The sequence below is a fragment of the Abramis brama genome, assembly GCF_963993115.1.
Source record: "Abramis brama genome assembly, chromosome: 16".
Lineage (NCBI taxonomy): Eukaryota > Metazoa > Chordata > Actinopteri > Cypriniformes > Leuciscidae > Abramis > Abramis brama.
This window is the reverse complement of record NC_139978.1, coordinates 30,731,887-30,744,324: the sequence shown is the minus strand read 5'-3', so window position 1 is coordinate 30,744,324 and position 12,438 is coordinate 30,731,887. Positions and strand designations below refer to the sequence as shown.

Sequence of the window (12,438 nt, the reverse complement as noted above, 5' to 3'; positions counted from 1 at the left end):
CACACAGTAGGCTATAAATGAAATATATTATACAATTAAAAGGATAGTTCACCCAAAATGAAAATTCTGTGAGCATTTACTCACCTCAGGTCGTTCCAAACCTGATATTTTGAAGAACATTGAAAACCAATTACCATGTGAGCCTATTGACTTCCATTGCATGGACAAAAAAAACACATTTGTCAAAATATCTTTTATCGAAAAGAAAGTCATATAGGTTTGAAGAAACATGAGGGAGAGTAAATGAAGATTTTTGGGTGAGTTAACATTATTCCTTAAACACCATAACAAAGTTATGTCTGCACAGAAAAATGACAATCCAACCCCTACTAGCATCAAATTAGCATGACTGCTTTGTTATATACAAAATAAATTGACTGTATTTTACTGAGATTTCCCATCTGTATGATATAAGTAATGGAAATTGATTCTGTCATGAAACGCATTGGTTGTGTTGGGTCCAGTGAGTCGGCTCTTGTCCAGCACGGTGTTGAAGCCGTTTTCTCTGTACATGCCACTTTTCAGAAGATGCTCAGTAAACTTCCGACGACTTCCTTTAAAGATTGTCTGAAAAATAAACGGTGGGTGTAAATACTAATGTATGAATAATCTTACTAATATGGCAGTGTATGCTGTGTAGGCTTACTTACCGGCATTTCATGAACTGTTGGTTTTTTGCTTCCATATGTTTGATTTGTTGTTTGGTACCGATGGTTGATCATTTTTTGACTAAAAAGTATAATGAGGCTTATTAGGATCATTGTTATTGGTATAATTTGATTTACTTATTTCTATGAAGATGGACCAATGATAGTGTAGGTATTTTATCTAGATAGATAGATACTAATTAGCCTCATCTATGCCTCTGAAGAGCATATGCATATGAATGAACGAAAGAATAAATAAATAAATTTATTTCAGATTTAGATCACATGATGCACTGCGCGGCTGCATGACTCTTCTCACCTGTATCCTCTGAAACACTCCGGATTATTAAAGCGAGTTGGTAAGTTTTTATCCATATTGTACACATCGCTTGTCTTTATTTCAAATGTATCATTAGCTAATACTCCAGGCTCCGTCCTTGTCCCTTCATCTGCGGAATGATCGTCCATGTTTCCGTTTGTGGGTCAATGCTCACTCTAGTCATTCCCTGCGAGAAGTGCGAGTGATCGGTTGCTATCAACACTGTAACTAGGTGACGTCATGTGCCTCCGGTCTTATAATGTTCCTTTAGTTGGTCATTTCTTCACAAAATTGTTTTTCAAAGATAGAAAAAGATGTCAGCATGTTATAAAGTAAACCTCTATGGCCTGGTTTCACAGACAGGGCTTAGCTAGGAATAGGCCTTTTAAGGCTAAGTAGCTTTTTAACGTGCCTTTGAAAAAACATTACTGGTGTGCATCTTGAGACAAAACAATGGCACTAACATATTTTAATATAGGCCTGTGTCAGTGCAAGTTGCTTTCAATTAAGCTCAAACATGCATTTTAGTCTTGGACCAGGCTTAAACCTTGTCTGTGAAACCGGGGGGTTATTTAAGTAATATATGTATATGTATATATAAACAAAAACAGGCCTTTCTGCTGGGTGAAAACTTAACTTAAATTTTCATAAAAAATACAATCTCTTTCTCAAAAAAATTTAAATATATTTTATTGCATTTAAATTTAACCGAACATTAAATGCTCTAAATATTGATAAAAACATAAACCATTTTTTTGTATGATTTTTATTTAATAAAACATATTTAAACATGGTATACACATTACTATTTTCTTATTTGCATCAATTGCATGTTACACTGTGATGACGGAATCTGTTTTGTTACAAAAGCAAAAAGATTATAATGAACAGTGAAGTTTGCAAAAGGCTGTCAGACGTCCACAGACCTCTCAACCTAGGAAAAAAAGGCAAAAGAACAACAGATTCAACCATCATTGCTTTTTTACCAAATGTATTATTTTTTACATTTAGTTATTTGGACATCATACAACCACTTCTAAATCGCCATTTAACATTTACATAAATAGTAAAATAATAGTAAAACCCAGATTTATAGCCAGGTAAACTCTTGATTTCCGCTGGAGGTGATGCTCAGATGTTCAGACTGCATACAGAAGTGTAATGCTGCATACCCTTGATAAACATTTTGAGTTGTTATCCAGAGTTTCCACTTCTGTCATCGAATGCAATTTACTTCACTTCAAACCTAAAATTAAAACAATACAGTGTGTCCATCAACAAGTGCAGTTTCATAAAAAAAAAAAAAAAAGTGAATTGAATAATGCCAAAGGAAAGTAGGTGTGGGCATGGTTCGGTTTTGATGCAAGTGCAAAGTGTTAATTTATGCAAACATTCACATTAAAATGTTTCCTCTTTATTCATTTGCTTCCAAACCTGGCTTGAGTTTCTCCACGCTGATAAACACACTGCCACGGTGCATTATTACTCACGGTACGAGTTTGAGTCTGGCCTAGCGCGTACCAAAAGTAATAATGGACTGTGAAGCAGTTAAAAGGGCTTCTTTCTTCTCATCAAGGCATGGCATTGTAAAATTAAACCATATATATTGTTTCAAACACGGATAATTTTAACATATTCGTAAATTGCTACAATTATGCAGACTTTACCTTTTGCAGACTTCAGAAGTAGCATAGTCTTCATTAGTCCTCTTTAGTGGCTCTCAGAGGTGCCTGATACATTCTGAGAGGTTAAAGGGATAGTTCATCATTTACTCACCCTCAAGTTGTACTCACCCAAACCTGTATGAATTTCTGTCTTCAGCTGAACACAAAAGAAGATATTTTGAAGAATGTTGGTAACCAAACAGTTGACGATAGCCAATGACTTCCATAGTATTTTTTTTCCTACTATGGAAGTCAATGGCTACTGTCAACTGTTTGGTTGCCAACATTCTTCAAAATATCTTGTATTCAGCAGAAGAGAGTAATTTATACAGGTTTGGAACAGTGAGTAAATGATGACAAAATTTTCATTTTTGGGTGAACTATCCCTTTAAATCCATCCAGGGCTGCAGTAATGGAGTAGAAAAACATGATGTAATACTTTAAACAAAGCGATATTGTTAGACTAAACTGAAATAACTTTGTTTAGAACATTGTTCCACTCTAATATGAATATAAATACATGCACAAAACAAATAATTAAACACTTCCACGCCCTACTTTATTTAAAATTGCGCCCTCTGTTGGCAAATAGTAAAATTATGTGATCAGCTGACGTAGTTTGAAAATAAATTATAAATCTGTTTCTAAAATGTTAATAAAATGTAGGCTATAACAATATATTACATATAAAATAAAGCATTTTAAAATATTCTATAATTCTTGTATTATTCTATAATTCTTGTATACTACTTTTTCCAAAAATGTTCTAATAAATATGAAGTAAAATCAGGTAATGCATCACATAGATTGATGCATTAGCACAACCTTAAGAGAAAAGCCAATGGCCTTATTAATTTAAGAAATGTTCAACTGAAATATACTGTAAACTTTGTAATTACAGTGTCCATTTTGTATATTATTGTTTTGGACTAAAATAGCACCAATAACATAATTAAAGCATTTCCAAAAAGCAACGACATATTGTTCATTAGAGTCACAAAGTAGCATGCAATGTAAAGTGTGACCAAAAATCCTTGGAAAATTGTTTGTTCTAAACTCTACCTGATATTTATGAATCTTTCCAAATTCGGTCCAGCTGGTGATCTGATGATCAGCCGGTCCAATCTGAGACATGAGGAGGTCCATAGACGAAGGATTGTGCTCCAGAAGCAGGACTTTACTAATGCAGTCATTGTAGCTGATACCTCTGTCCAGACATGTGAGAAATGAAATGCCTTTCTCGTGAAAGAGGTTCTTTTATTTGACCTTCCTGTGGAAGTGAGGAATCAGGATGGTCATTCCCCAAACCGGAATTCCTGTGTGTGTTTGGAACTGATAAAACTGCTGTAAAGAACAAGCTCCATCCTCCTAGAACTGCTGGAGTCTGTCACTGAACTCTGAGAAGACTTTATCATTCTTTTGAAGTGGGAAGTTATGCACACTTAAGCAAAAATAACTGCTTTTAAAATAGCTGCATCTTCTAATGATATATTTTACATAACTAGGTTTCATTTAGTTCTGCTTGGGGCTGTTGAAAACTGTGCTGAGAAACTGTGCTTCGAAAACATGGTGAACATGATTCACCGAGTTCAACATGTTCCTGGATCAACATTTCTGCTGATCCTGAAACAACATTCCAATCAACCAATCAGATTTGAGGGAAATTTTACAGTTTATGTCAACTTTAAGATTACAATAGGGTTAGGTGCTTCTGCATCAGTGTTATTCAACGTTAGGGCTGCCATTTGACTCACACAATTGACAATGTTTTCACGCCACACATCGATTTTCTCATTCAGTGAAAAAACATTGCAGGGCAAAGAGGATACTGACAACGCACCGACAGACAAGACACAGCAGGTTACTTTTGATATGAAACAAAGTCTCAGCTTTAAAATTCTGTCAATTTTATTACAAAAAATAAATAAAAAATAGCCTACCTGGCATGAAACTCTAGATGGTGCAGGCTGATCTTTAACTCATTTAGTAGTGATCACATCAACAGTGCAGCTGATTGGTTGCATCAGCGGCCAATGAGCTGCAGCTCAACATTCAAATACAAGTAGTTTGCTATTAGCAGTCTGCAGTGCACTTCAGAAACCCGCCATCTTCCCCAGCTCCACCTGTATGGATCTGCTACGGGGGTTATTTCATTTGTTACATGTGCAGCAGCAGCATGTCTGTGAATGTATTGGCAGTAGCAAGTCTCTAGCAGCAGCGTAGCAGATCTATTCCGCCAAGACCAAATACATTAACATTGCCAAATCCATTACCAATCTCTCTTGAGAGTTGTCATGACAGAAATATTGTTTTGGAACTCTTTAATGTGGCGTGACAGATCGCTTTAGCACCTCAGTTTAAGTGGCACATGAAACCGATCCTTGATATTACTACTATAGCACCAAATAACATGAATGAACATCAGAAGTTACGTTGAAAGATACAGTACAGCTTACTGAAATGTATCATGTCTCATGTAATCGCTCAATGAGTGTTTCAACCACGGAAAGACGTGAATAAAACAGCTTGTGAACGTCACTTAAAGCCATCAATGACCACATAATATAGCATGTTAGTTAGCTAGAAAAATTAACTCTTGAGAGAGGATTATTTTGCTAAATACATGCACTATATAACATATTTATTATATTTTTACTCTTACATCATTAAAAATATTATAATGTTATTATAAAACCCCATTAATTAAAAAAGAATGAGTTGTTAATTTTAACCTTTAATAACTATAGCAGCTGACAGGTTTCCCTGTATGTTTACAGCATTAGTTGAGAGGATTTGTTTACTTAAGAAAAATTAACATGTAGGCCCTAGGCCTATGAATCGATTCACCTCCACCCCCATCCATAATTCTCACTCCACGCTAAACTCTAAAGTTTGCAGCCCTTCTATTGTTTCCCTCTGATTTTAAGGATAAGTTATGGCCAGATATGTTGTTCCAGGATCATGTCTTCCTTGGCAAAATCACGGTAACCCCAAATGCACATCTGCACTTTTCAATATTCAATCATTTTAATGTCAGGACCCCACCCTACACTGTGTTATTTGAAACCAAATGCTTGGTTAAGCCTGTTGGGTAATTTTTAGGTTATTTTTTTTCCCCTGTATGTGTTTGGGTAGTTTTTGTATTACCTAGCACTTAGTAGCAGTAGCTGGGTCAATTACAGTTGAAACAATACACCCTCTGTCTTAACTGAAGCCACGAGCTGTTGTTGAGTATCGCAGGCTTTTTGCATCCTCGTCAGAAGAGAGCAGTTCTCAACGCCACCGAAATGGTGCATTGCTTCGTAAAATAAAGGTCTGTATACATTGTATTTAATCTATAAATTCTTTATTGTGCTGGAAGTACTTTTATGCAGCAAAATACTATCACAGTAGTACTTTTATGCACCGAAAGCAATTCCAGCGAAACGCGTATGTCAACAACGGTCGTTTCGCGTGATGGAAACGCCTTTACCTTGCATAAATAAACTGATTTTTAATTAGTCCCTGACAGAATAACAAAAAGGCTAAATTAGAATCCAGGACCATAACTGCCCGTTTAATAAAATATCACAAAGTATTAACACAGAAAAGCATTGAAAATAAAGGGGAAACAAGAGGCCAACGGGTTTTAATTTATGTTTGAAGGTTAGCATGAGGAGGAGGGAGACAGAAATGCAGCATTTCCAGTGTTGGAGGAAACAGGAAGCCACTGGTGGATGGAGATAGCAGGGCCTGCTGCATCTGAACAATAAAAATCTCACCCGCTCAGGAAAAGGATCTGCGTCAGCAGTGAGTGACAGATTTTAGAAAGACAAAATGGTGCCAAATCTGAAGTGTCGGGAGAAAATCAGTGTTTTCACTTAAAGACATCAAGCACAATGCCGCGTTCCTTATACTTCATCGAAAGTAAACTCCACGTCGAGAATTGCTGTTATGAAACACTTCCGTGGGCATGGTCAAACATTTCAGAACTATATAAAACTTTTAACATTAACACAATACTGAGGCGCCCAAAGTATGTGGACACTTAAACTAGGCTTAAAATAGACGTCATTAAATAACAAAATATCAAACCATTTTTAAAGCAAAATATTTCACAAAAGTTTTGTAGTTTTTAAATATATATATATAAAACAGACGTACTGTTAAAAATGACAAAAAGTAGCCTATTTGAACACTTAAATTTGTAGTTTGCAGTAGAAAATGTTCAGGTCAGTGAACCTGAGGAGAAATGACTTGCATGCATCCACCAAATGATCAAACATCCAAAATGACACAGAAAAGTGAAGTTAGTTCATAGAAAAGCTCCTGAAGCATTTGTTTGCAGACGCCATGCTTAAAAGTAAAGGTTCTTTATTGGCATTGATGGTTCCATGAAGAACCTTTAACATCCATGGAAACTTTCCATCGCACAAAAGGTTCTTAGAAAAAGGCTTTATAGATTTTTAAAATGTTCTCCAAAATGAGAAAAAAACTTATCCAAGATTATCCTATGGGTTTTTCAATTTAATTAATAAAATAAGGTCTGTGGTAAACAACTTGAATCGATACCTGGACGTTTTGTTCTGCAGCATAAACTGCATACTCACACCCCAAACGTTACTTATAACGTTTATTACTTACAAACCAAATGCTTTTTATTATAAACATTACAAAATTCAAAAATCTGTGTGTATGTACTTTACGTTGTAGAGCGAAATGTCCAAGTATTGTCAAGTTATGTCTACCACAGATCTTATTGAAAACACACATGCACACTCATTATAAAAACCCATAGGAAAATCTTGAGGCAACAACTGGCGAACTATTATTCCGGGTTTGACCATGGGTTTGACACACCTGCAGCACTTTATTGCTGAATGTTTTGTCCCATAATGCACACTGTTTCACATCAGTGTTATTTTAGTATTATATAGTATTTATTCATATTTTGAATTTGCTTTTATTTTTATAGGCTATTTTAAGTTTTAATTTTAGTTTAATTTAAATATTTCAATTTTTAGCTTTATTTTAATCTGTTTGAGTAATTTCCAAGGCAACATTCCTAATTTTAAGTTTTTCATCTAATATTTATTTTATTTCAGCTTTTTTATTTTAAAAAAATAGTTTTAGCTAACAACACTTTCATATACTATTTGTAAAAAAAGAAGAAGAAAAAAAGTAGGCAGTATGCAAGTTTTCCATTACAAAAATAGTTATTCTTCCTCCATAACAGCAGGGGGCGCCGAGTAGGTGTATATTTATCCTTAATAAGTCTATGCCAATGCCACTTCGTGTTGACCAACACATCTATTTACAGTAGATATGAACATATCCCGCAACCGACACTCAAGAAAAAGCAAACATTAGTTTGTTCCATCAGTATGGTACCAACATCTGTTATTACTTCATTCAAAAACAGACTGCTACAGATAAAATGTGTGTTGAGGCAGGAAATCAGTTCTTGGAGGCTGACGGATGTGTATTGTGGAAAGGCCTTTGTGATATTAGGGTGGGGTGGTCAAACACAGCTTTAAAAAGAAGACGCTATTCAAACTTAATGAACTTGTTTTGAATTCCTCGCCTCCTGAATGGCAAAGCATTCCATTGCTTGGAAATAGAATGAAGAACAAACAGCGGAAGTGATGCAAGAAATTCTGTTCTTTATCTGGCATTCCCAGCCCTCACCTGCTAAACCAATCGCACCCCCTCTTCCCTTCTAAAGCCTCTTCAACTTTGAGCTCTAGACCGCAGGGTACGGTTTTAGGAGGAGGAAGCCATTCATCTGAAGCGCTGGGTTCCTGTTAGAGCAGACAGGCAAAACACGGCTCAGCGCTCCACGTTCCTGCACCGGACCATCGATGATATGACCTGTTACACGTGAATGAGGGTTTCTTTAGAGTTATGAGAAGAGGCTGCTCCTGAGATTTTATGTGATGGCGATTCGCGACAAATCCAATCAAATTAATGGCCGTTATGTTACATAACCGACTCGACATATAGACTTTTTAAACCTCTATTACTCAACTTAGGCCCATCTTTGTTTTTACTCCCAGCAAAGTCACAATACTAGATGAAGACATACATGTGTGCTATTTTTGAACTCCATCAGAACAGATCTTAAAACAACTCTTTATTCTCTTTGTTGTGTCAGAACATCTCTGTTCTTGCTCATACTTGAGTAACTCTGGGACTTATTGTGGCACTCATTTGTCATGCTTTTGTTGTAACATCAGGCACATGCACACATAGACATGAAAGGGGGCTTGAGCACCTGCCCTTTTTATTCCTGGAGAGAAAGTGCCCTTTTTTTCTGGGGTGCTTTTTTTTTTTTTTTTTTTTTTTTGAAAAATAATATATGTTCCTGTTTGCGCACAGCTTCCCTCTCAAACAAATATATCTATTGAAGAATAGTATATATCAGGTCAGAAATTCTGAAGCGCTCCCTCTCCCTCTCCCCCGATTGTTAAACCTTGCTTCCGCTAAAGAAAATAGTACGCTCCGTCTCTACGGTTAGAATCCTGTGAGTCCATAGCAACGCTCTGTTTTTCATGGCAACGGTCTGTTATACATACAACCGGCGTAGCGTCATAGAACGTCTCTGAAAAGGTTCACGCCCACTTTTAGGGGAAAACAATCCGGCGAGCGCCATACACAGTAACGGATTGAGGACGTGTACTAACCCTTACAAACATGTAATTTGTATTTAAACTTTTTTTTTTTCACACAGTAGGCTACCCCTATTATGTATTTGTATTTAATTATTTTTTTCCACACAGTATTTTGTATTTTTTTTTTTTTTTTAATACATTTCCATGTATTTATGCCCATCTCTGCCTGCCATCATCATCAATATCTTGCTGTTATGGAAATATCATGAATTATGGATGATGCTATCGAAAGCTAAATCAGGCTAGTTGTATGGCTGGACAGAAAAGTGCACTCATAGCTACTCTAAATATAAAGACATAATATTATACATTTAAAGATGTTTACTTCTTAAAACCGTAGTAAAATCATTCACTGGCTACCTGGTGACTCGATGAGGTACGAGTAAATGTCCGGGTAAGACACTTCTGGCCGATGGGTGGGGTTGTTAGACCAATTTGACGCTGGTAGAATGAAACGGGACATGTTTTTAAGTTTATAAATGTATCGTTCACGCTCTATGGAAGGCAGGGTGGACATATAATTACTCGACATATTTCATCTAAGTGATTTCTTAACCCTTGTGCTGCATTATATATTTTACGACGTTGAGTGCATTAAGGGACAAAAATGTCCACTCTAAACACTGCCATGAAACTATTGGATTTTATTATTTTTTTCCACTTTCACTGAGTTAAATCTTTTAACCAGCATCAGTCCTCATCATAACTACCAAATATTTATTTAATTTCAGTATTTTAACCCTTTAAATTCCAGTTTTGGTGACGATACCATCAATTTGTATAAGAGGAAAAAACACAAAATTTTTATTATTTTCCATATACTAAATGCAAAGTGAAAACCTTGGCTTTGGATTATCACAGTCTTGAATATGTCAAAGATTAGCAGCAACATTATATTTGGTGAATTTTTATTTTTTGTGCTATGTCAGATTTTTAAAAAAAAATCACACATAGCGCGTTAAGGGACAAAAATGTCCATTCTAAACACTGCCATAAAACTATTATATATTATTATTTTTTCCACTTTTACTAAGTTAAATCTTTTAACCAGCATCAGTCCTCATCATAACTACCAAATATTTATTTAATTTCAGGATTTTAACCCTTTAAATTCCAGTTTTGGTGACGATACCATCAATTTGTATAAGAGGAAAAAACACAAAAATGTAATTATTTTCCATATACTAAATGCAAAGTGAAAACCTTGGCTTTGGATTATCACAGTCTTGAATATGTCAAAGATTAGCAGCAACATTATATTTGGTGCATTTTTATTTTTTGTGCTATGTCAGATTTATAAAAAAAAATCACACATAGCACGTTAAGGGACAAAAATGTCCACTCTAAACACTGCCATAAAACTATTATATATTATTATTTTTTCCACTTTTACTAAGTTAAATCTTTTAACCAGCATCAGTCCTCATCATAACTACCAAATATTTATTTGATTTTAGGATTTTAACCCTTTAAATTCCAGTTTTGGTGATTTGGATACCATAAATTTGTATAAGAGGAAAAAACACAAAAATGTAATTATTTTCCATACTAAATGCAAAGTGAAAACCTTGGCTTTGGATTATCACAGTCTTGAATATGTCAAAGATTAGCAGCAGCATTATATTTGTGTCCAGCTTTTTAACTTTTGCATCAACCGCACTTGTATAAACACTGATTTCTCAACAATTGTTTTCTTTCGGTTGATTCATGCATATTTTACGCACACACATGTTTTGGAAAACAAAGGCAGACTTTGTTTTGGATCCCTCGCAGCTACATCTTTGTGTTGCCGCAAGATGCAAGGTGTTATTATTGTCTAAGGACTGACTGGAACATAGACTGCTAAAAAAAACCCGAAGGTGTGTCAAAGGTTCATGTCTGTGCATAAAATACGCATGAATCAAAGAGAATCAAGAGAGAGTAAAATATGACCTTCAGGATATTATGATTTTTGTCACTCGCCTAAACACCATGTATTATATTTAGGCCCTACACACACACACTTTTGTCAACGCAGACACACATTGCTCTCAGACATCCACACATACTCAGAAACATCATTTTAGATCATTGAGCCATTAAAATGCTTCATAACACAGTAAATAGTACCCCTAGTGGAAACCAGGAAAATTACATGCGTTTCCCCCCATAGGGAATACCTATGTAGTGACGTCATCTGGTGGAATACATTATATAATGCAAATATAATCCTTTTGCTTCCAAATGAAAGGATTTTTCAACATAAGTCATGATTCATGTATTAATGACGGCCCCGGCTTTAAACAATGTTTTAATGGGTGTCAATGGGACAATTTTGTCCATTATGGTGCTAGATGTTGCTATTTGATCTACACAGTGTGTGTTATACATATTATGCAACATGGGATTTTTTTTTTTTAATTTATCCAAAAAGTCACAATTTTGCCAAATTACATACCATTTGCATTAAAACAGCCAAAATGGTCAAAGAAATTAAACTGAAAATGGACAAAAATGTCCTAATGCAGCAGAAGGGTTAAGTTATACACGTCTGCCGGCTGTGTACGGACGTTGTTTTGTGCCGCTATTTTGTATTGAAGTCTATGGGAAGTCTGGCTTGTTTTCCCCTAAAAGGGGGCGGTTACGAAATTTACAGTTAAGTTCCCGGATGTGCCGGTTATGTATACTCCGCACAGTCCGCATTCTACATTGGAATTCAACCAAGCCATGTAATAAAATAAGTTAATAAAATAAGCTTAAATCACCTCCAGGTGATATGCTTTAGTTATTTTGTTTATCCTATTTACCTGCATTGCCTTGTCAATTAGATGCAAATGTGCGCATTTTAACTAGTTGACGACTAATTTGCATACAGAACGTCCCCAGTTAATGACTTACATCAAGAGTCTTTCCCCCTGAAATTTAGAAATCTAAATTGGTGAATTTAGAAGAAATCTACAGATGCAAACAGATGGAGGATACACTCTAAAAAATGTAGTAAATCTGAGTAACTGCATCTGGTACATTAATAAATAAAACTGAGTAGAAATAAGTTAACATTAAACATTAAAAATAACAATATTTATAAATTAACTTTTTATTTATGAGTAATTTAACTTTTTTTATTTCCTCTAAACCTTTATAAAATAGTATTCCATACAACCACAAATACATATATG

General features: G+C 35.2%; 1 protein-coding gene across 1 annotated transcript; it reads right to left on the bottom strand.

The window, feature by feature from the left end:
* Nucleotides 1-243: 243 nt before the first annotated feature.
* pierce1 (piercer of microtubule wall 1) lies at nt 244-2,253 on the bottom strand. The gene is made up of 3 exons (XM_084138705.1): nt 967-2,253; nt 651-729; nt 244-567 (listed from the first exon to the last, which is right to left on the bottom strand). The coding sequence occupies exons 1-3, from the start codon at nt 1,113-1,115 to the stop codon at nt 385-387; spliced, it is 411 nt and encodes a 136-aa protein (XP_083994831.1). The 5' UTR covers nt 1,116-2,253; the 3' UTR covers nt 244-384.
* Nucleotides 2,254-12,438: the final 10,185 nt, after the last annotated feature.

Coding starts and splice junctions, on each gene's coding strand:
- pierce1 (XM_084138705.1), bottom strand. CDS start 1,115: ATGGACGATCATTCCGCAGATGAAGGGACAAGGACGGAGCCTGGAGTA. Junction 730..966: donor GAGTGTTTCAGAGGATACAG/GTGAGAAGAGTC, acceptor TATACTTTTTAG/TCAAAAAATGATCAACCATC. Junction 568..650: donor CAACAGTTCATGAAATGCCG/GTAAGTAAGCCT, acceptor TTTATTTTTCAG/ACAATCTTTAAAGGAAGTCG.